General features: G+C 59.7%; 1 protein-coding gene across 10 annotated transcripts in view; it reads right to left on the bottom strand.

The window, feature by feature from the left end:
* Positions 1-25,199, bottom strand: part of LOC105485816 (TSC complex subunit 2) — a 41,089-nt gene that overhangs the window by 7,084 nt on the left and 8,806 nt on the right. For 3 of the 10 annotated variants that reach the window (XM_011748330.3, XM_011748324.3, XM_011748320.3), the window contains exons 8-30: positions 24,803-24,928; positions 24,397-24,470; positions 23,113-23,239; positions 21,227-21,370; positions 20,113-20,250; positions 19,522-19,625; positions 19,068-19,149; positions 17,682-17,837; positions 16,477-16,593; positions 10,960-11,082; positions 9,971-10,077; positions 9,654-9,804; positions 9,215-9,337; positions 8,601-8,735; positions 7,190-7,379; positions 6,012-6,105; positions 5,741-5,843; positions 5,318-5,412; positions 4,143-4,271; positions 2,346-2,510; positions 2,098-2,250; positions 1,857-1,969; positions 1,149-1,361 (exon numbers count right to left, since the gene is read on the bottom strand). In XM_011748330.3, coding sequence (XP_011746632.3) covers positions 1,149-1,361; positions 1,857-1,969; positions 2,098-2,250; positions 2,346-2,510; positions 4,143-4,271; positions 5,318-5,412; positions 5,741-5,843; positions 6,012-6,105; positions 7,190-7,379; positions 8,601-8,735; positions 9,215-9,337; positions 9,654-9,804; positions 9,971-10,077; positions 10,960-11,082; positions 16,477-16,593; positions 17,682-17,837; positions 19,068-19,149; positions 19,522-19,625; positions 20,113-20,250; positions 21,227-21,370; positions 23,113-23,239; positions 24,397-24,470; positions 24,803-24,928 — 2,962 coding nt within the window. Of the gene's footprint in view, positions 1-1,148; positions 1,362-1,856; positions 1,970-2,097; positions 2,251-2,345; positions 2,511-4,142; positions 4,272-5,317; positions 5,413-5,740; positions 5,844-6,011; positions 6,106-7,189; positions 7,380-8,600; positions 8,736-9,214; positions 9,338-9,653; positions 9,805-9,970; positions 10,078-10,959; positions 11,083-16,476; positions 16,594-17,681; positions 17,838-19,067; positions 19,150-19,521; positions 19,626-20,112; positions 20,251-21,226; positions 21,371-21,837; positions 21,911-23,112; positions 23,240-24,396; positions 24,471-24,802; positions 24,929-25,199 lie in introns of those variants that run through there. The other 7 variants (XM_011748321.3, XM_071083916.1, XM_011748326.3 and 4 more) reach the window with 4 other exon arrangements.

Genomic DNA, 25,199 nt, shown 5'->3' with positions numbered 1-25,199 from the left:
TTGGCCTGAGGCCAGCGCCGCCCCATGCCCATCCCTGGCCCCCGGGAGGCCTCCTGGCTGGGCCCTGGTTTTGCCCTGATGCTCCCTCCCACGATCCTCAGGACCACAATGTCAGAGCCAGCGCTGGCGGCCACCACCCTGCCGCCCCCATCAGCTCCGGTCCCGAGGCCAGGCTCGGCCAAGCCTGGGGAGGCACCTGTGAGCGGCAGCCTCCAGCCCACAGCCTCACAGTCCGGACCCAAGGCCTCCAGGAGGGCCGGAACCCCACTCCTCGCACCCCTCAGCCACACCCAGGCGGCCCTGGGCTCTGGGCCTCTGCACAGGCCTCCCTCTGCCTCTGGGAAGAGGCTGAGCTGTGCCCCCCATGTTGGTGTGCTTTCATCCCAACCCCAGGAACTCGGAACAGGACTGTCTCTGGAGACTGGGTTTCAGAAGAAAGGTAATTAAGGCTAACAAGGCACCAGAGTGGACCAAGCCACGGCTGGTCTCCTCCTAAGATTAACACGCAGACACCCAGGAAAGAGCCTGTGAGGACAAAGGGGAAAAGCCGCTGCAGGCCAAGGACTGAGGCCTCCGAGAAGCAGCTCCTGCCAAGCAGCACCTGGATCTCAGACTTCCAGCCTCCAGGCGCGGAGGGCGACTCTCTGCCATGGAAGCCACTTGGTTCACTACAGGCCCCTGCCCCACCTCGGCCACCTGGATCGCCCCTCGCAGCTCACCTCTGGAGACTTAAAAGTACCCCCAAATGGCCAGGACGGTGGCTCACGCCTGTAATCCCAGCACTGTGGGAGGCCGAGGCAGGCTGATCACGAGGTCAGGGGATCAAGACCATCCTGGCTAACACGGTGAAACCCCGTCTCTACTAGAAATACAAAAAAATTGGCCAGGCGAGGTGGCGGGCGCCTGTAGTCCCAGCTACTTGGGAGGCAGAGGCAGGAGAATCGTGTGAACCCGGGAGGCGGAGCCTGCAGTGAGCCGAGATCGCGCCACCGCACTCCAGCCTGGACGACAGAGCGACACTCTGTTCGGGGGGGGGAAAAAGTTACCCCCAAATACCCCAAGACGGCCAAGTCTGCAATCGCCCGTGTGTCCACAGCTCTGTGGGTGACTGGCAGAGGGACGGGGCCCAGGCCAGCCCCGCCCAGTACCTGTGGGCCTCCGGACCAGGATCTCCGCCCAGCCCTGGGTCAGCAGGGGCACGTAGGCGGCCAGGTTCGTCTTCTCCTGCACAGGAAGCCGGGTGCCGGCCGAGGCCTTCTCAGGCTTCGCGGCTGGTGCAGTCTGTGGTCCTGGAGAAGCGGCACTGCCCGGGAACTGGGAGGCCGGCACATCCAGGGCGCCAACTCGAAGACCATGGCCCCCTGAGGAGGAGGGCGGAGGACTGGTGAGCACCACCTACCTGATGCAAAACCACCAACCTAAAGCTGAATGCTCCCCCGGGCCTGGCAGGCTGGTGCCACAGGGAGCCAGAGAGGGTGACAGCTCTGCCCTCGAAGCACAGCCCACCACAGCACTGGCCTCAGTGGACCCCGGGCCACAGGGAGGGACCCAGAACCTGCCCTGCAGTCAGACCATGGCTCCCTGGAGCAGAGGCGGCTCCAGGATTGAGCCGGGCTAAAGACCCACAGGAAACACCGGCTCCCAGAACAGGCCCCTGTGCAGCGAGCGGGCCGCACTCGCCACTCCACGGCTGTGGGCTCAGCTGTGGAGGCCTCACCCCGAGTCAGGACGTGGGCCAGGCCTGAAGCCAGCCACCCCGGCCTCTGGGCTCAGGGGCCTTCCTGAACACTGGGACCAGCAGCAGCAACTGAGGGAGCCCTGGTGCCTGTGTGGGAGTGGCTGGGGCCAAGGCTCACCTGACATAGAACGGACCCGGTCCCGGGCCCCACGGGACACCTGCTGCCCAGCCTGGGACTCCAGCTTGGCTGGCGCCTCCTTCGTCTGTCTCACATTCATGCCGGGGCTGGAGCTAAGAAGAGAATCCCATGCACAGGGTGGACTCAGTCCCCAGGTTGGCACGAGGGTGCCTCGTGGGCATGGGCTTGGGACAGCCAGTGTCGAGGCTGGCAGGCATGGAGAGAAGGAAGGTGCAGTCACCTCGACTCCGGGCCGGACTGCAGCTCCCCCGAGTCCAGGCCTAGTAACGACCGGGTCCCGGTTCCCACACTCGTCGTCACAGTGACGAGCTTGTTCCCAACCAGCCAGGTTTTGGTCCTGCCACCCGCCAGGAGGAACTCGCCCACAGGAGACCTAGAAGACAGGGAGCGTGAAACCCAGCTCGCCCGTGGAGCTCCCGCATGCCTCGGCTCCCGAAGGCCCGCCCAGCCCTGGAGTGCTGCCTGCACCTCTTCGGGACAGCTGTGAAGTTGGAGAAGACGTATCGGGCCATCATGTCCAGACAGGTTTCCGTGAGCTCCAGATGGAGGCTTTTCAGGCTATCGTCAGCCTGGGCCACGGAGTTCTCGTCTGCAGACCCCAGGCTGGCACTGGTGAGGGACGTCTGTATCCTGCTGGAGGGAGAGGCCGCAACCGGGGTCAGGGTGCCAGGCAGGGCGGGCCGAGCCGCCTATCACCAAGGGATCAAAGCTCAATGCATGCACGGCCGAGGAACTCGCTCGGAAACAACCCAACAGGGTGTGCGCGGCCCAGCGAGCCTCGGCTTGAGCATCACGTGGACCACATCACCCCAGAGAACGGGGAGACGCCGCGGGGGAAAGACCAGGCCCATTGGTCAGAGCAGACTCAGGAGGCTAGAGAGACAGACACCCCCTCACCAAAGCCCACGGGAGCACTAGGTGACGGCCTCATGGCGAAACAGTGTAGTCATGCAGAGAGGCGGAGGCCACGCAGATAGGCCCACGTTGCATTCTGCCCGCAGGCTGCCTCCGGCGAGCACACAGAGGTCTGGGATCCCCGCGTGGCCTTTCACCCTCACTCCCAGGCAGGCAAGCAGCTGCCGGGGCCCCACAGCCAGTGACCAGTCACACGTGACAGGCAAGCGGCTGCCGGGGCTCCACAGCCAGTGACCAGTCACACTAAGTGGCAGGCAAGCGGCTGCCGGGGCCCCACAGCCAGTGACCAGTCACACGTGACAGGCAAGCGGCTGCCGGGGCTCCACAGCCAGTGACCAGTCACACTAAGTGGCAGGCAAGCGGCTGCCGGGGCTCCACAGCCAGTGACCAGTCACACTAAGTGACAGGCAAGCGGCTGCCGGGGCTCCACAGCCAGTGACCAGTCACACTAAGTGACAGGCAAGCGGCTGCCGGGGCTCCACAGCCAGTGACCAGTCACACTAACTGACGGGGAAGAGGCTTCCGCGGGGTTCATTCTGATACACATTTCATAGCCCCTAGGCAATATTTTGCTCATGATACAGAAGGTGCTAGAAAACAGCTTTAAGCTTCACCGAGCACCCCTACCACCCCAACCCCTGGCCAAGTCCTGCACAGCAGAGGCCGGCCTGAGGCAAAGAGGTGGATGGACTCAGGGCTGTGGGACCCCTTGGGCTGCAACGGGCTTCCAGGAGGAGACAGATATCCCCTCTGCCAGTGCCAGCAGCGGTGACCCCCAGGCAGGAGACAGCCGAGAGCCCAAGAGCCCATATATGCACGCAGACACCGCAGGGAGAACTGACTGAAGCCGTGGCCTGGGGCCCAGGCCCACGCCCTGGAGGATCCTGGCCCCCACCCAGACCCTCCCAGGCTGGCCCCACCCCAGCACCCTCCCCAAATGCCCCTTATTCCCTTTCAGCTACAACAAAAAATAAACCCTGTTGAGAAGAGAGCCCAAGAAAAAACGTCCGTTCTAGAGAATACGAAAAGGCCAAAACCAGGAGTGGTGTCTCCCCCAACCAGCATTGCGGCCCTTGGGGACAGCCTGTGGAGGCCGCTGCCCGGCACGCCTGGCTGTCTCCGAGCGGCACCCTGAAGGGGCCTAGGAATGCGTGCAGCCAGCCCGTGCTCATACGGGGCCTGGGGACAGAATGCAACCCTTCCACCCCTCGTCACCAGCTCCCCCTGGGCTGGCCAGGGAGGACACGGGCAGACGACGAGGTCATGCAAGCAGCCCCATGCACTGCCACCCAGGTGCTCACGGGGCCAAGCTCCAGGGTCCGTGCCCCCCACCCAACACAGTCCCGCTACCTGCGGACCACATGTTCAGACACACTGATGCTGCGGCACCGGAAGGCCTCGGCTGCAGAGCTCTCCTTGAATTCTTTCACGGGTGGAGAGTTATTCAAGCCTTGTTTGGGGGGTCTGGCTATCCTCAGACTATCGGGTGAGGAAGGAGCCCCAACGCCCCAGAGAGCCCAGCTCCCGGGAGGGGAGAACAAGCCAGTGGAGGGGTGAGGAGGAAAGGTCCCAGGCCACAGGGTCAGGATGGAGAGATCCCGCGGGTGAGATGAGCAAAAGAGCCATGCCAAAGGGCAGTTAGCGGGGAAGAGACAGAAAACAAAAATGCATGATAATACATCTGGTAAACATGACTGAGGAAAAGTAAGGCTTCACGCATGACACCAAAACAAACATCAGTGCAAATTAAACGTGTGTGGGCCACCCCCACGGCAGATTCCAGGCTGTGCTGGCCAGGCGATCCCACCACCCGCGGAAGGCAGACACCGCCCAGCTCTGACCGAGGAGGCACGGAGGCCTCAGCGGCCAGGCCCTGAAGGTCACTAGGAAAAGAAACCAAGACCCCAGAAAGGAGTCTCTGGCTGAAATGGCCGAGCTTGACCCCGAGCCCCCAGGGGCTCCAGAGAACAGCTTCTGAGCTGAGGTCACGCTGGAAAATGCCGTATTCCCATCTAGGGAAAGCCAAAATAGCTTGGGCAGGAAGGTGGGGGACGGGAGCAGAAAGCCGTTCAAATGAAATGCAAACAAGAACACAGAGGCCAGCTCAGCTCTTTGCGATCTGGCAAGGCGGCAGTGATGGTGAAGCAGAGTCCCTGGCTGGCGGCAGGCTGGGGACTGCAGAGGAGGGGGGAGCCCCAGACAAGGCCGGGCTCCTTCAAGGGGCTCAGGCGCCTACAGCTTGCACCCTATTCCCCAACTCCACAAGTAGGTGCGTGTGGCACAAGCGGCCAGGACCCAGGCCATGGTGCTACCGTGCTGCAGGCCACCATGGCCAACCTGGTGAGGGGCTGAGGGGTGTTAGCGGCCCTTGCAGGTCCTGCCCTGCCTCACATACTCCAGGGCACCTTGGCCCCCAGCCGCAGGACCCGTTTCCACTCACTGACCTGGAGGCACCGTCAGCCAGGCCACAGCCCCACGTCCTTCCCCGCCCACACCGATGCCAGGCACACCCCTGCAGGCCGTACCTCTTGGGCCTCTCGTTGAGACTAGTACTCCGGGCCCTGAAGCTGTCCTTCTCGGGGGTGTCATCAAAAGACAAGAGAACATTGGACCGCAGGCCCTGGCAGAATGAGCAGGCCCGGACAGTGAGGGGTGGCAATGGGGGGTGGAGGCCCAGCCCTCAACAGGCCTGCCGGGTGCCCCCTGGCCGGGGACAAGCTGCTCGCTGAGGGCAAGGCAGCAGCACCAGCTCCCACCTCTCCATGCCCACCATGCATCAAACCCCTTCAGGCTGCCCAGCAGAGCCCCCAGCGCCATAGGCACAGCCCCAAACACCCTCCCACTGCCCTCTGCCTGCCCGTCATCACTCTGCCCTAGCCATGGACAGCCAAGGGCAAAGCAAGCCCTGGCCTGTCAAGGGACACAGCCTTCGCCGGCCCTGGGCCTACCTTAGTGATGAAAGGGACAAAATCCTTCCGGAAGGGCAGGCGGCACCTGATAAACCACATGGCTATGACGTGATGGGCCAGACACACGATGTACTGATTAAACCTGAGACGAGAAGGGGGCTGGCACTCCATCCTGGCACCAGGGAAACGTCCCCAGGGCATGAAGTGCAAAAAGCAGAGGCGCTCAGGCCTTGGGCACCAAGGCTGCCAGGGCTTTCTGCTGCAAGGCCTGGCCAGGGCTGGAGGCACAGGACCTGGGGCGGCCACTCACTTGGAGGGGTTGGTGTACGGCAGTGAGATGGCGAACACACTGGCATACTGCTCCGCGGCGAAGTTCCTGTAGAGCTGCGGCAGCCTGGCCAGAGCTGCAGTAACAAAGACAGTGGTCAGGGGAGCCGGGGTCCCGTGCAGGGCCTCTAAAGGCCAACAGGCTGCTCTGCCCACGACAGCAACGGGGTGCTGCAGAGGAGGGAAGGCCACAGTCACACGGACGGGGCTTTCCCGACCCTGGCCTCAGCTGTCCGTCCCATGGCCAGCCAACCACGGCTCCCAGGCCAATTCCAGCTGTGGCCTGCCATTTGTGTGACCTGTGAGGAAAGCCTTCCACACTTTTTTTTTTTTTTTTTGAGACGGAATCTTGCTCTGTCGCCCAGGCTGGAGTGCTGGGGCGTGATCTCCGCTCACTGCAAGCTCCGCCTCCCGGGTTCGTGAGATTCTCCTGCCTCAGCCTCCCGAGTAGCTGGAACTAAAGGCACCCGCCACCACGCCCAGCTAATTTTTGTATTTTTAGTACAGACGGGCTTTTGCCAGGTTGGCCAGGCTGGTCTCGATTTCCTGACCTCAGGTGATCCACCCACCTCAGCCTCCCAAAGTGCTAGGATTACAGGCATGAGCCATCACGCCCGGCCAGGCTTCTATGCTTCTAAAGGATTATAAACAAAACAGAAAGACTGACAGGACCCGTATGTGGCCCACAAAGTACACACAATCTCCTCTCCAGCCTCTACATGAAGTGCTGGCCCAGCAGTGCCCTTCTGCCATCTAAACATTGAGGGCCCGCCCAGACGCACAAGCGGAAGGGGCAGGCACCTGAGCTCCTGAAGTCAGTCTGGGGGAAGCGAACAAAGCCCCCATGAAGCAATGTGTGCTCTGATGGACAGAGAGGAGGCCCAGAACCAGGGCAGGGCCAAGGCTCAGGGGGAAGAGGCTTCTTCAAGGAGGGGCGTTCACATGGACACTAGAGGGGTGAGAGGAGCCGCCCCTCAAGGCCAGGAGGGAGAGCACTCACAGCAGCCAGGCAGAGACACCCAGGCCCTGAGGCAACAGCAGGTGAGACATTCAGGTTCCCCAAGGAGTCCTGAGAGGGCATCAGAGAAGCCCACACAAGGTATTCCACACGGGGCACAGCCGAACCTCAGGGGTGCATGTGCAGGCAGGGCGGGGACTCACTGGACAGGAACTCCAGCAGCGGGACGGCCATGCTGGCTGTGGCCGAGATGTGTGTGAGCTTCACCACCAGGACGGGCAGCGCCTTGATCATGATGTCAGGCATCTCCACGCTGCAGATGGACAAGGCTACGACGCACTGGCTGGCACAGCGGTGGATGAGGCCCTGCTCCAGGCAGTAGACCATCTCGCGCTGCAGGAGACAGGGCGTCTCAAGCCCCACACGCCCGCAGCAGAGGCAACCTCGCCTCCCTCTCACCAACCTCGAGCGCTCCACCGGGAGAAGGGCCAAGGCTTAGGAAGTCCCTGAATGCCTATGGGGCAGAGCCACCGGCGCTGAGCTACTCAAGCAGACTCTGCACAGCAGACTGCTCCGGTCAGTTGCATTCCGACACCATCCCACAGGCCAACAGAACCCAGACACACTGGGATCTCATCGCCCGCTCCTGGGGTCCTAACAGGCTGGCTCTGTTGCAAGGGGCTGCGCTGCCTGAAGTGGCGAGACCGCCAGATCCCACACCAACCCTGGGCAGTGTCTTCCATGAGGACAGCAGAAGATGAGCGGCACTCAGGCAGAGCCTGGGGCCAGACGGCCTGCCAGGCAGTGTCCCGGGAACAGCTTCCGTTTCCCAAAGCCGGCCTCAGCCCTCGGATACACTATGGGCCAGTAAGGCCTCAGAACCTGCAGCCCAGCAAGGCTGGCTATGCTTTGGGGCAAGACCTGTGAGGACCTGGGGAGCCTCTCAGAGGGGCTGAAGTGGCCCACTATGGTGGGGCTGAGCCTGAGGGGTGGGAACTCGACATCACCTCCCCACAGGGCCTCCGTCAGGAGCTGAGGCCTGGGGCACAGACGGGCCGAGTCTCAGCTCCTGGCGGGCATGGCCCTGAGTGGGAGCCAGAATCTCTAGGATACCAGCTCCTCATCCCGGAGGGCCACGTCAAAGAGAGGTGTGGAGGAATGCGACTGGGACGGGGGACCTGAGGCAGATCGCGGGTGAAGGCACAGTGCCTCTGTGAGTTTCCAGCACCTGATGGTGGCTGTGGAGAGAGGCAGAAGCCAAGGCCTCTGGCCTGCCCGCCCTGCGCCTCAGAACCAGCCCCGCTCCACCCAACGGCATGGCCACCTGCCCCATGGGACAGCAGGGACAGGCCAGGCAGCACTCCGCAGGGAGCGGAGACACTGCCGGGGTGGACGGGGACACCGGAGGGCTCCCAGGCCTGAGAGAGCTAGAAGCACCGGGGGAATCGGATGCCCCCACGCTGGGCACCTGGCAGCCACCCGGGGAAGCAGAGCCAGCTCACTCACCCCTGGCCTGGCAGAAACCCATTTATGAGAACAATGTGGGGCCTACCTGGGCCAAGTCCTGGAATCCCAAGCCCCACCAAGCTGGCCTGTCCTGCTGTGACCTCCTACCTGTTTGGTTTTGTCCAGGTAGTTATGGTAAGAGATTAATGCTGTCAGCACCGGAACCACAGCCAGGTGCAGCTCAGTTCTGGAGAAGCCTTCCGGGGCGCCTCGGAGCCGCTCCAGTGTCTTTGGGCCTGAAAGCTGATGATCAAATCCAGGCATGAAACCCCTCCCCGGCAGCCAGGTCATGGGGCAGCCAGAGGGGCCGGGGAGGCCCTGGGAACGCAGGCCCAGGAAAGGGGGCCAAGGGGTTGGGGAGCATTCCTGCCTCCCTCCTAGGAAGGGTCTCCCTTTCAGAGTGGTGGGAGTGTCTGCCAAGGAACACACCAGGAATGCGATGTGAACAGCATGGGAGCCCCGCTTAGGAAAAGGACAAGACACATCCACACTCTGTGACATGCCCTTGGCTAGGGACCTCTGACGTCGGTCCCAAAAGCTGCGAGTGGGGGCAGGGGTCCCTCCACCCTGCCAAAGGCACAATCTGCTTGAGAGTGCAGCTGCGTCTGAGGGAAATGGAGCCCCAGCCCGGAGGGTCTCACTTGCTCTGCCCAGAGGCTCGCAGTCTTTTCGGGAAGAATCCCACCGCATCCCCCACCCCAACCCCAGGCCGGCCACGCTACCATGGAGCAGAGAGCAGAGCACAGCTGGTCCACACTGCAAGGGGAGGTAAAGATGAGTACTTTGTAGCGCAGGGACTCAGGCAGCCTGCCCAGAACCAGCTTCAGCACCTTCCAGTCAGACTCCTACAAGGAGAGGAGGCGTCAGGACAGGGCCTTCTGGACCCTGGAGACAGAGGTGGAAGCCTAGCATCTGAGGCTCTGCTTGTGGCTGGACAGCACCAAGGGCCCGGGAGCCCCGTTCTCAGCCAGGGGGAGCCTGCCCAGCACAGGCCTGTGTCCCTGCAGCTGCTCAGCGAAGGGGGAAGGCTCAGCTCTGAGGGACGGTTGCCCTCCACGGGCCAGGCAGGGAGGGAGGCCTAGCAGGCAGGTAGCAGCTCCCCGTCCTCCTGGCCCAACGTGGGACGGATAGTCCTTGCCTGGCCCCACTCACCCCACTCACCTGCTTCAAGCACTGCAGCAGGACGCGGAAGAGCAGGGAGTAGGGCAGGGAGCCCAGCCGCACAGCCGGGCCTGCAGGCGCCGGGCCAGGTGGCCCTGTGGGAGGAGAAAGGGGGCCGCTGGCCTTCTTCTCAGAGCCTCTCTCCGGCTCCCTGCAGAAGCAAGAGAAGCAGCTGAGGCCAAGTCCCCACAGAAGGAACAGAGCGGACTCGGTTCCTCCCAACCCTGGGACGTCCCTCAGACACGCGCCCAGCTGCCACCACGGCCCCAGCGCCTGACGCCCTGAGCCTCATGGGCTGTGGGGGAGGTCCCGCGTACATGTAGTCGCAGACGCAGTAGGGGCTGAACCGCACGACCCCATCCTTGTTGGGCAGGCCGAGGCGGTGCAGTGAGTCGGCCCGCAGCAGCAACAGGAAGTCAAAGGCCTGTCAGGGAGAGGACAGGGAAATCCAGAGCCAGGCTCATGCAGGCCCAGGAGAGGCGGCGCCCCACCTGCTCGGAGCCACGTCCCGCACTACACGGCACACAGAAAAGGCCACCTGCTGATGTGCACACACCCACATCCCAACACAGACACAGGCTCTGTCCTGGTGACACTGGAGGCCCAGCACCCACAGCCTCTTCCCTCCCTGCTTGCCTCAGAGCTCACAGAGCCTGATGTCCCCACCACCACAGCTGGGCCCGCCTGGGATGGAGGGGATGGGCGCCTTGCTCCTCTGGCAGCACCACACGCCCTCAACTGCCAGAAAGCGGAGCTCAGCTTCCAGCCCTGCCACTTCTTCCACTCACAGGCTGAACAGGCCTCTGAGGTCACAGGGGTGGCCCCAGAGAGCACCTGCTGTAGGAGGGAGGGCTCGCATCCCAGTCACCTCTGCTCAGCCTGGTGCCAACATCCATAGGACAAACCCAGCGCAGCTCCTCCAGCCCTGCTCTGCCCAGCCCTGCCCTCTCAGCCCTGCCCCGTGCTGCCCACCTGCCCAGCCCTCTGCGGCACGTCCTTCACAAATTCTGCAGCATCAGGAGCGTCAGGGCCATGCACTGCCCCGGAAGTCGCCGTGCTTCCTTTTCTCTGCCCCAACCTATGCCACCGTGCAGCTTAGAGTGACAAGCCACAGATGCGTGGACTGCAGGCAGAGGGAAGGACACCAGGGCTGGGGAGGCTGCGGCCACAGTGGGTGCGGAGGAGGGACGGTCAGCTGAGGCCCCATCCTGGGGCTGTCTGTGCACCTTCCATGAACTGCAACTGCTGAAATGGGGACACCTGGCTGGGCCCCCAGGAACTGGCTGCCCACCGCAGGCCACCGTACCTGCAGCCGGATGCTGCTGGCGATTGGCAGGGTGTAGCTGTGCTTGTAGTGGAGCTGAATGTGGCTGACCAGCATCTCATAAACGCGCGTGGCATGGCTCGCAGGCAGGGTGTACAGCTTAGTCTGCAGAGAGAGGACGCAGCTCACCACGGCGCAGGGGCTGAAAACGCAGCCTAAGACAGCACCTTGTCCGGGGGCGGGGCCAGGACGGCCTGTCTAGAGCGCGCACTTGAAAACACATGACCCCCAAACCCAGGACCACCAGGGCTCGCTCTCCACAGTCGCAAAAAGTAAAACCCAACCTCGTGCCCATCTCATCAGGGCAACCATCAACAGCTGAGGAAGAGTCCATCCATGGAGAAGCTCCAGCTGCACGTCAGAGGGGGCAGAATAGGGCGGGGAGTGTGCGCTGCAGGGGCGATCCCAGGTGTAGGCAGCCCCTCCCGAAAGGCCAAGGGAACCTCCCTGACAGGTGAGGCAAGGTGTGAGAGCACCTGGTGCCTCCAGCAACCTTGGGGCCGGGGCCAGCAGGAGCCAGGGGAAATCCAGCCTACTCAGGAGGTGAGTGGTAGCATTTACAAAACTTACTCTGTTATTCTTTTAAAGAAATGATTAACACCTTTAAATGATTAAAGAATCATTTAAAGAAATGACTGAGGCCAGGTGTGATGGCTCACGCCTGTAATTCCAGCACCTTGGGAGGCTGAGGTGGGCGGACCACGAGGTCAGGAGTTCAAGACCAGCCTGACCAACATGGAGAAACCCCACCTCTACTAAAAATACAAAATTAGGCCAGACGCAGTGGCTCACGCCTGGAATCCCAGCACTTTGGGAGGCTGAAGTGGGCGGATCACGAGGTCAGGAGATCGAGACCATCCTGGCTAACACGCTGAAACCCCGTCACTACTAAAAACAAAAAAATTAGCCAGGTGCAGTGGCCGGTGCCTGTAATCCTAGCTACTTGGGAGGCTGAGGCAGGAGAATGGCATGAACACGAGAGGCGGAGTTTGCAGTAAGCCGAGATCGCGTCACTGCACTCCAGCCTAGACAACAGAGCAAGACTGTCTCAAAAAAAAAAAAAAAAAAAATTAGCCAGGCATGGTGGTGCATGCCTGTAATCCTAGCTACTTCGGAGGCTGAGGCAGGAGAACTGCTTGAACCCAGGAGACAGAGGTTGTAGTGAACCAAGATCGTGCCACTGCACTCCAGCCTGGGCGACAGAGTGAGGCTCCATCTTAAAAAAAAAAAAAAAAAGGCCGGGCACGGAGGCTCACGCCTGTAATCCCAGCACTTTGGAAGGCCGAGGCGGGCGGATCACAAGGTCAGGAGATCGAGACCACGGTGAAACCCCGTCTCTACTAAAAATACAAAAAATTAGCTGGGCGCGGTGGCGGGCGCCTGTAGTCCCAGCTACTCAGGAGGCTGAGGCAGGAAAATGGCGTAAACCCAGGAGGCGGAGCTTGCAGTGAGCCGAGATCGCGCCACTGCACTCCAGCCTGGGCGACAGAGCGAGACTCCGTCTCAAAAAACAAAAACAAAAACAAAAAGATGATTAAATGATTAACAGTTTCTCCTTATCTCAAAATATTACAACATAAAAGCAATATCTCTGCCTTGGAGAAAAAAGAGGTGGAGGTGGGGGTTCACACAGTGCCTGGCACCCCCTACTCCAGGAAGGCCACACGGGACCAACAGCAGGTGCTGCCCTGCTGGGCCCACTGGGCAGGCAGGAAAAGGGGAATCAAACTTGTCACCGTGTCCATTCTGCAAACTCTGACCCTTGAACAGCATGAGGCTGGCCTCAGTGATCACTTATATGCCAATTTTCTTCCACCTCTCCCATCCAAGAGAGCAAGACCATGCATCTCCTCCCCTTCCTCCTCAGCCCCTCCACATGAGAATGACAAGAATGAAGACCATGGTGATGAGCCACTTCCACGTAAGGAACAGGAAATGTATTTTCCTTATGATTTTTTTCTTTTTCTGAGACGCAGTCTTGCTCTGTCGCCCAGGCTGGAGTGCAGTGGTGTGATCTCAGCTCACTGCAACCTCCACCTCCCGGGTTCAAGCGATTCCCCCGCCTCAGCCTCCCAAGTAGCTGGGATTACAGGTGTGCGCCACCACGTCCAGCTAATTTTTGTATTTTTAGTAGAGACAGGGTTTCACCATGTTGGTCAGGCTGGTCTCGAACTCCTGACCTCGTGATCTGCCTGCCTTGGCCTCCCAAAGTGCTGGGATTACAGGTGTGCGCCACAACGCCCAGCATCTTAATAGCATTTGCTTTTCTCTAGCTTACTTCACTGTAAAAACACAGAATATAACACATAAAACATACAAACTGCAAGTTAATCAACTGTTATTGGCAAGGCTTCTAGTCAACAGGGGGCTGTTGGTAAAGTTTCTGGGGAGTCAAAAGTTAGATGGGGATTTTCACCTGCACAGAGGCCAGCACCCCCAGCTCCATACTGTTCAACAGTCATCTGTGTTACTTTTCAATAACAAAAGAAATGAAAACAGGCTAGGCACGATGGCTCACGCCTATAATCCCAACACTTTGGGAGTCTGGATTGGGTGGATTACTTGAGGTCAGGAGTTCGAGACCAGCCTGGCCAACATGGTGAAACCCCGTCTCCACTAAAAATACAAAAATTAGCCGGGTGTGGTAGCAGGTACCTGTAGTCCCAGCTACTTGGGAGGCCGAGGCAGGAGAATCGCTTAAATCCGGGAAGCAGAGGTTGCAGTGAGGTGAGATCGTGCCACTGCACTCCAGTGACATAGTGGGGAAACTGTCTCAAAAAAATAAAGAAATGAAAACAGCCAAAACCAGGACTTTGCCTCAACTAGGAAATATCTCAGTTCTACGGCCCAGACCCTCAGGCCTCCAGGGCTGGAGTTCCAAGTAAGGGCAACAGAACCTTTTTCCTTCCCTCTGCAGAAACAGGGAGGTTCTCAGTTCTTCCAGGCCATAGGCCCCCACAGCCCAGCACACCCCTTCCCAACCAGTCAGTAAAGAGCATGGTGCTCGTGTGGATGAGACACCAAGGAGGTGATGCCTGTTTTTGTTTTGTTTTGTTTGGAGATGTTGTTTCATTCTTCTTGTCCAGGCTGGAGTGCAATGGCATGATCTGGGCTCACCGCAACCTCTGCCTCATGGGTTCAAGTGATTCTCCTGCCTCAGCTTCCCGAGTAGCTGGGATTACAGGCATGTGTCACCATGCCTGGCTAATTTTGTACTTTTAGTAGAGATGGGGTTTCTCCATGCTGGTCAGGCTGGTTTTGAACTCCCAAACTCAGGTGATCCACCCACCTCAGCCTCCCAAAGTGCTGGGATTACGGGCATGAGCCACCGCACCCGGCAGATGCCTGGTTTTTTTTTTTTGTTTTTTTTTTTTTTTGAGATGGAGTCTCGCTCTGTCGCCCAGGCTGGAATGCAGTGGCCGGATCTCAGCTCACTGCAAGCTCCGCCTCCCGGGTTCATGCCATTCTCCTGCCTCAGCCTCCCGAGTAGCTGGGACTACAGGCGCCCGCCACCACGCCCAGCTAATTTTTTGTATTTTTAGTAGAGACGGGGTTTCACCGTGTTAGCCAGGATGGTCTCGATCTCCTGACCTCGTGATCCGCCCGCCTCGGCCTCCCAAAGTGCTGGGATTACAGGTGTGAGCTACCGCACCCGGCCAGATGCCTGGTTTTTAATCAAACGCCATGGCCAGGCGTGGCGGCTCACGCCTGAAATCGCAGCACTTTGGGAGGCTATGGTGGGAGAATTGCTTGAGGCCAGGAGGTTGATGCCAGCCTGGGCAACACAGCAAGACCCCATCTCTACAAAAAATGAAAACATCAGCCAGGTGTGTGGCGTGTGCCTATGGTCGCAGCTACTTGGGAGGCTGAGGTAGGATGATCACTCCAGCACGGGAGTTCGAAGCTGCAGTGAGCCATGATCACAGCACTGCACCCCAGCCTGGGTGACAGAGTGAGATCTCGTCTCAAAATATGAATAATAAAAAATTAATCACCACTTTAAACTTCCGTGGCAAGAAATAAAAGACCATGACAAATAAACATGATAGGAAATGGTTCTACCATCCAACATCTTATGGATGAGCTTTTGAGCAAACTGATTTACACGTTGTATTTTACACGATACTGACACTGATAATTACCCCTAAGTGATGCTGTGAGGCTTTGAAAACTAGAGGCAGGCTGGGCGCAGGGGCTCACGCCTGTAATTCCAGCACTATGGGAGGCCGAGGCAGGCGGATCACCTGAGGTCAGGAGTTTGAGACTAGCCTGGCCAACATGGTGAAACCCAGTCTCTACTAATAATACAAACAATTGGCTGAGTGTGTTGGCGGGCACCGGTAGTCCCAGATACTCGGGAGGCTGAGGCAGGAGAATTGCCTGAACCCAGCAGGAGAAGGATGCAGTGAGCCAAGATCACGCCACTGCACTCCAGCCTGGGCGACAGAGTAAGACTGCATTGAAAAAAAAAAAAAAAGATAAATCAGAACCCTTACATGCCGCTCGATGGCACAGCACCAGTGGAAAACAGCCCAGTATCACCTAGAAACATCACATGCAGACTAAACCTAGGGCCCAACAATCCGCTCCCAGGTGCTGACCCAGGCGAAGTGAAAATGCAGGCGGAGCCCTCACAGGAGACGGTTCACAGCAGCACCAACACCGCAGCTGCCAGGTGGACACAAGCCAAATGTCCACCAATGGAGAAGCAAATAGACAAAATGTGCTCCCTCCAGATGATGGACTACTACTCAGCCATGAAAAGGAAGGAAGCACCGACAGCTGCCACAACCTAGATGGGCCTGGACGCATGGCGCTGGGTGGAACAATCCAGCCACAAGACAGGAAATTGTTCTACCATCCAACATCTTGTGGATGAATTATGTGTGACTCCACTTCCATGAAATGTTCAGAGTAGGCAAATCCACAGAGACAGGAAACAGCTTGGTGGTACCTGGGGGTAAGGGAGCAACGGGGGATGGGAGCGTGTACTACCGACATGCTCAGGAGGTGCTCAAGCTGACTGTGGGGATGGCTGCAGAGTTCTGTGAATTTACTGAAAACCACTGAATTGTTCACTGTGAACGGGTAAATTGCATGATATGTGAATCAAATCTCAACAAAACACCTGCAAATACTAAACAGACTGCAGGGCGGGAATGGAGGGCCACCCTTACTTCCCAGGTGCTGTGCTGGGTGCCCAGGATGGCACATGGTCCCGGCCCTGACTCAGGAGCACAGAGACAGGCTCTGCTCAGTGCGGAGAACAGGGCCTCTCACATCCCTGCTGTGACCAGGAGAGGCAAGCAACAGAATCTCTTTCCATCCCTCCACAAGAGCAGGAAGCTTCCGCTGCCTGCCAGGACCACTGCACCCTCAGCAAACCCAGGCAGGGCACGGCTCCCGCTGGGGAAGACTCCAACACAACGCAGATGTAGCTGGTGCACAACAGCTAGCCATGTGCACCCAGGGCGCAGAGGCCTCCTGCAGAACACCCACCTGAAGGATGACCAGAAGCCCCAGGACAGCTGTCTTCACATCCTCCAAGGACGCCGAGTACGCGGCCACATCCCTTTCTTCCAACTCCGGGGGTGGGGAGAGGGAGCGGGCCATCACCTTTAAAGAGAAGGCCAGGACTCACATGCAGGCTCACAGATCTCTGCGGCAACAGCCGTCAGAACACTTTTTTTTTTTTTTTTTTTTTTTTGAGACGGAGTCTCGCTCTGTTGCCCAGGCTGGAGTGTACTGGCCAGATCTCAGCTCACTGCAAGCTCCGCCTCCCGGGTTCATGCCATTCTCCCGCCTGAGCCTCCCGAGTAGCTGGGACTACAGGCGCCCGCCACTTCGCCCGGCTAGTTTTTTGTATTTTTTAGTAGAGACGGGGTTTCACTGTGTTAGCCAGGATGGTCTCGATCTCCTGACCTCGTGATCCGCCCGTCTCGGCCTCCCAAAGTGCTGAGATTACAGGCTTGAGCCACCACGCCCGGCCGGAACACTTTCTACCACGAACACCTTCTCTTTTTTTTTTTTTGAGACGGAGCCTTGCTCTGTCGCCCAGGTTGAAGTATAGTGGCAGAATCTGGGCTCACTGCAACCTCCACCTCCCAGGTTCAAGCGATTCTCCTGCCTCAGCCTCCCGAGCAGCTGGGATTACAGGCGCCCGCCACCACGCATGGCTAATTTTTGTATTTTTAGTAGAGATGGGATTTCACTACGTTCGCCAGGCAGGTCTTGATCTCCTGACCTCAAGCCATCCACCGGCCTCGGCCTCCCAAAGTGCTGGGATTACAGGCGTGAGCCACTGTGCTCACCCTTCATCTTTATTCCTCAAAAGCAAAGATACCCTTTATATCCTGTGCAAAAACCAAAACTGAAAATCAAAGAGCAAGCTATTGGCTGGGCAGGAAGGACAGCAGGCCAAAGCCCTGGCCCCAGGTCTGGGCTCCAGCACAGGTCCAGGAGGCCCAGACCAGCTGCCCCCGAGTGCGACAGGACACCCAGGTCCAGGACTTTCAGTCGGGACACAAACCCAGCAGTGGCAGGCCCTGCAAAGGCCTCGGGACACCCATCCTGCAGGGAGGGGAGCCTCACCTACGGAGACAGCCGTCCGGTCATTCGAAGAAGGGGACAGAGGAACCAGAGGCCATTTCTGCCCATGGAGCTCTGGCACCCTAGCTCCCATCCCTGGGTGCAACGGCTCTCACCTTCTCGATGATGTCCAGCAGACTGTTGAAGTGGTGTGTGTGGCAGCCCTCTGCCAGGTCCACCAGCAACTGGGTGGCCAGCTTTCGGACCTGATGGTCTTTATCCTCGGGGATGTGGGAGAGCTGAGAGATGACCACTGAGTTAATCAGCTCCTCCTGCACAGGCACAAGGGAGGCCAGTGAGCACCAGCCCAGCAAGAGCCACATCTCGTGACACTTCCAATTCCTCAGTAACCAACCCGGAACCAGCGGACATGTCCCTCAGGCCTTCAGGACAGCTGGGCAGGGAGCACAAGCCCCCGCTGAGCGTGACTCAGAGACCCCAGGGCCCTTTCCCAGGGATCCTGTCCAGTTCCTCGTTCAGAAGGCTGGTGAGCACTGCAGGGCGACCCGGCACAGGCACGGGGCCCACGACTCACAAGCAGCAGCCGAGGTGAGGCCCTGCCCTTCACCGTCACAGCTGAGAACCCCTCCCACGTGGTGCTGTGCGTGTGTGTGTGAGGGTGAGTGCGTGTGGTGTATGCATGCGTGGGCGTGGGCGTGTGTGCCTGTGCGTGCATGTGTGAGTGTGCGTGTGTGTGTGCGTGCTGCGCTGGGGACAGCGTGAGTTTTCACAGAAGGAGGTAAAAAGTTCCACAGTAACAGAGACCAGGACAAGACCAGCCCTAATGAGAGAAGTCAGAGGACCCAGAGGAACTTCCGGGAGGCGGCCCTTAGCTCCATCAGATGGGAAGCGGGATTGCAATGCCCAGAAAAGGGCAATTCAAGGAGAGTGGAGGCTGGGGAGAGGAGCAGAGCGGGCAGCTCTCAGGAGGGCAGGACTGCGAGGCTGCAGGGAGGAGTGCGGTGGGAAGGGGCAGTCTCGGAGCTAAGCTGCGCCTCCTGGGAAAGGGGTATGGCTGGCAGGCACACAGTCTCTCAAGGTAGGTGGCCCTGGGGCCACAGAGCTCCCAGAGGAGGCAGTGGAGAGGGAGAGCCCGCAGAGCAGAGAGACCAGGCAGGGCTGGCGATCAGGCCAGGTGCACAGGGTGAACGTCATGACAGAAACAGAAGACAACGTCCCCACGCGAGACTGATCTAAACAAACTTGAACAGAATTCTTAAGAGGCTCCTGTGTTCGGTGACAACCCGGCCGGAGCTCCCTGAGGGCAGGCACTGTGCCTTCCTTGCTACTTGGCCACGTGTCAAGGCCTGGCAGAGGCGCCCAGGGCGAGCAAGCCAGCGAATGAACAGGGGTAAACAGACCACGCTGGGGGCCGCAGAGGGCCCGGTAGGACCGAAGTCCCAGGCAGAGCCCGGCTCTGCAGGAGCACGTACACAACGGAGACCGCCCACCCCATGGAGAAAAAGCCTTGAGCCCCCAGCGCGGCCGCCCTGGACACGCACCTCGTAGAACTGCCTGTTGATGAGCAGCACAAAGGACAGCACATCCAGCACCTTGATGCGCACAGCGCCTCGGGACTCGCTCCTGTGGGACAGCAGCCTGCTGGGGCGGGTGGGGGGCGCCCGGCCACAGCCCCGCACCAGCCTGTCCGCCTGGCACAGGCCAGCCCGATTCTGGGTCCTCCCGCATCCAGGCACACAGGGCACAAAGCTCTGCCTCCCAGGATGCGTCTCTCCAGACCACCCCCCATAGGAGGCAGCCCAGTGGCGTCACGAGAGGACCTTGTCCTGCTGGACTGGAAGGCAAGCTAGCACCTGCTCACCCAGAGCCGGGGCTCTCCAGAGGCAGAGACGGGGACCCTGCTCGTCGGGCATCCTGAGACCCGGCCCGGGTGGGCCCCAGACAGAGACAGGGCCAGGCTCCAGGTGCCAGGCAAGGCTGCAGAGGACTCCCTACCTGAAGAATCTCTCCATCAGCGCCTGCAGGTTCTGAATCCAGCCGTCCTTGGCCGGGTGAATGGACTGTGCTCTGTAGGAGATCAGGTTCAGGAGGGAGGACTCCTGTCAAAAGAAGAGCTGGTGTTGCCCCTCTGCCCCTCCGCCGCTCGCCTTCTCCACACCAGGCTGCTGACTGAGAGGCCGGGTTGCTGTCAGAGCCCAGCTGCCTCACAGCCTGCAGCCCACAGACACAAAGGCACTCCTGGCAGTGGGGAAGACGTGCGTCCAAACCCATGGAAAAGCCTGGGTCCTAAGCTGAGTGTTCCTGGCAAAATGACTGCAGCTGCCTGGGAGCCACAGGACTCCACAGAGCCGGATGGAAGCTTCCTCCACACAGGTGGGAGGAAACTGACGGGTGGGCTGACACCGAGCTTGTTAGCAAACACACGCTCCGCCCGCCAGCGCCCAGCAGCCTCCCCTACCCGAGTGCAGACACCAGGAAAGCAGGCGCCCACCTGGCTTCCGAGGCTCAGAAAGCTGCACTTCACCCAGCACCCGGCCCCTCCTCACCAGCCAAAGCCCAAAGGCCCCACCCAGGAAGGGGTCTCACAGGCCTCTGGTCTGCACATCTCTCCACCAGTTCAAAGTATCTCTCCTGAGACCCGTGGAACTCATTCTGGTCACACAGCTCCTCCACCGTGGTCAGCAGGTCATGGACGATGGTCCTGAGCTCCGGGCTGTCCAAGGTCTGCAGCATCAGGAACCATGACACAGGCTGACTTCCACTCCCCGCATGCACTCGGCACCAGAGGCCTCGCTACGCACCCGCCGCAGGGGGACGCCCTCAGCCCTCTCAGGCCGCTCTGGGCTACATGGGTTGAGACACCCCCCAGATCGTCTCCAGAGGCCACAGTAGCTGGGATGGCAGCTGCTATTCCTGCCCGTACCCCACCCCCAGGGAATCCTGGCTGTGCCCACGCAGCTGGGCCAAGAAGGAAGCTCGGGCAGGAGGGCCAAGAGCAGCCACAACTACAAGCCTTTCTTGCCTCTCCCCGGTCCAGCCTCTTCTAGAAGCCCCAGGCTATGGCCTCTGCCATTGCCACTCAGTGCTGCAGCATCCCCTGGCCAGGGGTCAGGGACAATGCTCTGGCCCAGCGACAGGCCCTGAGAGGACTTCACTCCCTGCTAAGTCCCAGCCTCCCTTCCGCTGCCTGGCTTTCTGTACATCGCCCACCCCAGGCTCTGGGAAAAGGCACAGTTCTGAGGCTGCTGGATACCAGCCTCGCCTCCCCAGGACCCCTGTGCTGATGAGCCTGTGTGGCTGTGGAGTCCTCTTTAAAGCTGCGGTTAGCAGACTCGACTAATGCGCTCCTCCAAAGTCACGTCAAAGCCACACTGGCATCCCTCTGGGAACTGTGCCGGGGCCCACTCAGGCCATGAAGACGGCCTGCAGGTCACTCTGCGGACTGTGGGCAACAGTGGCCCAGCCCCGGCTCACCTACTGCATATTCCTGTCTGGGGCCAAAATGGTGCAGCACGTCTGGAAAAATCAGATCTGTCTCCAGTGGAAGGTGGATGAGCACCACTGTGAATCACCAGAGAACACGGTTCCGGCAGTCTCTGTGGGACCACCAGAGATGGGGCCCAAGGTACCATCTTCCAAGTGGGCCAAGCCTGCCTGTCTGGGGTCCCAGTGCTCCCTGGAGCTCCTGCCCCCACCCCACCTGGAGCTGCTGAAGGAGCCGTTCGATGATGTTCAGCAGAATGTCCCACGTCACCACCTGGAGCTCCTTCCTATACTTCTTGATGAGCCTGGTGATGGACAGGACGATCTCATAGGACACCACCTCGTTCGGACATGCCATGGCCTGGAACATGAGCCCGGCCGGCACACAGGGTCACCGCTGCTTGCTCACTGTGGGACGCCCTCCCAGTCACCCTTGGAACCGGGAGTAGCACACCTGAGGCCACAGTGCCCACCACACATGCATCGGGGCCACAGAACAGCATGTGGGGCGCCCAGGAGGAGTTTCTACACGCTCCAGCACGGTCAGGACCCAGACGGGGCCCCACCCCATGCCTGCCTGCAAAGTCCCTGACTCGGATAGACCAGCAACTGAATCCTGGGCACCCGGTGGGCCAGCCCAGCAGCACCTGAAAGCTGCCCTGAGTTCTGTTGCAAGCCGAGCACAAAGACAACGTCTCCCGGCCCCCTCTACGGGAGGGGTGGAGCAGGGAGAGCAGAGGTGGAGCACAGAGAGCAGAGGATCAGGAGAGCCCTGTGACCCGCACCGCAGCCTATCACTATAAAACCGGCACAGTGCGCTCGCCCCACCTTCCAGGGAGCTGTGAGCACCGACCGAGGACGGACACGAAAAGCACTCTGTCATCACAGGGCACGGAGACTGAAGCTATACCACCGGCATCTGTGCCAGGCGCCACTGCAGAGACAGGGCAAGATCAGCACTCGACAAAACAGCGCCGCCAACAGCAAGAGAACGGCCACCCCAGAGGCAGCACTCGCCCCTCCACTGACAACTCCAGAAGGTGCAACTCGCAAGATGTAAGGTTTGCTTGAGAATAAAGCCTTTGGGCCGGGTGCAGTGGCGCACGTCTATAATCTCAGCACTTTGGGAGGCCAAGGTGGGTGGATCACCTGAGCTCAGGAGTTCAAGACCAGCCTGACCAACATGGTGAAACCCCATCTCTACCAAAAATACAAAAACATTAGCCTTGGCCAGGCACAGTGGCTCACACCTGTAATCCCAGCACTTTGGGAGGCCGAGACTGGCCGATCACCTGAGGTCGGGAGTTCGAGACCAACACAGAGAAACCCCGTCTCTACTAAAAATACAAAATGAGCTGTGCATAGTGGCGCATGCCTGTAATCCCAGCTACTCAGGAGGCGGAGGTTGCACTGAGCCAAGATCGCACCATTACACTCCAGCCTGGGCAACAAGAGCTAAACTCTGTCTCAAAAAAAAAAAAAAAACCATTAGCCAGGCATTGTGGCAGGCACCTATAACCCCACCTCCTCAGGAGGCTGAGGCAGAATTGCTTGAACTGGGGAGGCAGAGGTTGCAGCGAGCCGAGATCGCGCCATTGTACTCCAGCCTGGGCAACAAGAGTGAAACTCTGTCTCAAAAAAAAAAAAGAGACAGAATAAAGTTTTTGCCCAGGCATGCGGGCTTACACCTGTAATCCCAGCACTTTGGGAGTCTGAGGTGGGCGGATCACTTGAAGTCAGGAATTCGACACCAGCCTGGCCAACATGGCGAAACCCAGTCTCTACTAAAAAACACAAAATTAGCCAGGCGTGGTGGCAGGCACCTGTAATCCCAGCTACTCAAGGAGGCTGAGACAACAGAATCACTTGAACTGGGAGGCGGAGATTGCAGTCAGCCAAGCAAAACGAGCAGAGCTCCTTCTCAAAAAAAAAACAAAAAAGACTAAAGCCTTCACAGGGCCCCAAACCTCACCCCCAGCTGCAAAGCAACTGCCTGGAAAGGCCTACTGCAGCCCCTGTAGCAGGACCCGGTGGGGTGGGTGGGCAGGCCTGAGGGGAGCTCTCCCGTTCCCGCCAGCTCACTGCATACGGAAACCGCCTTACCTGGTAAAATGATGGCAGCACCGATGTCGGCGAGTTCCTGAGAGAATAGAGCCGGTGGGCTCCCCAGAGAGCCATGCCCACAAAAAACACGGCTCCTCTCAGCAGGGGCGCGTCCTCCATGTAGGCTCTGCAAGTGTTCCCCAGAGAGACAGAATGTGAGCAGGGCTCTGGCCAGGGTCCGCCGTGGACGTGTGAGGCTGCCAAGGCTCCTGCAGCAGCCCCAGAGGTCCCTCTGCTTGGGGGGCCGGAGCACCGCTGGGGAAGGGCAGGGAACAGAGGCCAGCAGTAATGCTCTCGTTCACTCTCACGCACAGGCGGCCCCCATCACTGCTGACCACGCTGTGAGCTACAGGTCATGCCAGGGACAGGAACGCGGCGAGAGGGATGGCCCACAGCCTCACAGTCTGGGGGAGACAGGCACCAGCCACACAGTCTCCCAGGTAAACGCAAAATCTCTTCCTCCAATCACAGCCAAGAAGAAAAGCCACAGCAAAAACTACTCAGGGAGGTAGGGGAGTTAGTGACCATGCTAAGACCTCAGGAAACAGACGAACTCGGCAAAGGTGGAAGAACCTGCTAGTAAGAGGAATCAGGGCGTGCACAAGCCCTTGGTGGATGGGAGATGGCAAGACGGAGGAAAGGAGAGATGCAGGCGCTGGGGCAGGGCTGGGAGAGATACAAGGGCTAAGGCAGGGCTGGGCCCCAGGGCTGGTTCCATGGGAGGAGCTTGCACCCTGAGGGCACTGGGAGTCATGTGGCTTCCAGCAAAGGGTGACACAGACACATCTGTGTCAGAAAAAGGCCACTCGGGTGCTGTGTGGAGTGGGCTTCAGGAGGCGCGGACGGACACAGGAGAGCAGGAGGAAGGGGATCTGGCAGCACAGGAGGGAGGCCAGGGTATGGGCAGAGCTGAGTCATCTCTCGGGGCTAAAGCAGCAGAAGTGGCCACAGTCTGGCTGTGGGGGTGAGGGCAAGGGTAGCGTCAAGCCCAAGACCTCGAGCCTCGCCTTGTAACAGGCTAAGCTGTGGGGGAGCGCGCTGGAGGATGTCCGAGCGCAGGGTAGGCACTGAGCTGGGTGTGGATATTCTGTGGAAATGACAGAGGAAGGAGAGGACCGGGGCTCCCTCCTAGAAGTCATGGGCTTCGCTCTAGTGGCAGCCTTTGGAACAGCTGCCCGAAAGGACAAGGCCTCTCTAAGCCAGTGTGTGCCCAGCAAGGACACCAGGGCTGCCCTGAGGGCCGTGCTGGCCTCCGCCGCCCTGCGCCCCGCCCACCACACTCACCTGTCCTCCATGAGGTGGCACATGTTGTAGATGGCACTGTGGCCCAGGTGGGTGCCAAGGAGGTTCCGCATCAGCTGCAAGACACGATGCACGTCAGGGGCTGGCAGGCACAAGCCCTGCCCGCAGCCCCAGTCCCTCTCCTGGCCCCACTTGGCTGCTGCCCTATAGCCACCCAAGGTCCAGCCAGCTCACCACCATCTCCCAAATACAGAGGCAGCAGGGTTCTCAAAATGCCACCAAAACCCTGACCTCAGCTCAACTGCCTGGGAAAATGACACTGGCTGTCCCTCAACAGGCCATTGTCTAGCCACCCCAAGAATCAGACAGCCATTCATGGGAGACAAGATGGCCCTTGTCCCGTCCATGTGCCCTCAGGAACCTTCCAGAGCAGTTTCAGAGACCCCACCTTCCAGCAAGGCTCGCAGAGCTCCTTGACATTGATGGTGCGGCACAGGGTGACGATGAACAGCGGGAGGCTCTCAGCCGGCAGGCAGTTGTAACAGACCACGGCGTCCAGCACCTGCAGGGAGACCTGGTGGAGAAGGAGATGGCTCACGCCAGTCCTACCCCAGCTCCTCCCCACAGGAGAGGACACCCAGGCCTCCCTCCCACCTCCTCCAGCCTGTGCTGCCACCTCTCCCCACTGCCATAGCAGCCTCTCTCCAAGCCACCAGCCGAGCAGGCATGCTGGAAGCACCTGACATCCCTGTCACTTGGGTCATCGATGCTGTCATCCACCCTGAGCTACAACTCCACACGGAGGCGCCCGGCTCTCCTGACCTATATGGAGGACTCCTGAGACT

Source organism: Macaca nemestrina, chromosome 18 (genome assembly GCF_043159975.1).
Source record: "Macaca nemestrina isolate mMacNem1 chromosome 18, mMacNem.hap1, whole genome shotgun sequence".
Taxonomy (NCBI): Eukaryota; Metazoa; Chordata; class Mammalia; order Primates; family Cercopithecidae; genus Macaca; species Macaca nemestrina.
This window is presented reverse-complemented; position numbering and strand designations above follow the sequence as displayed.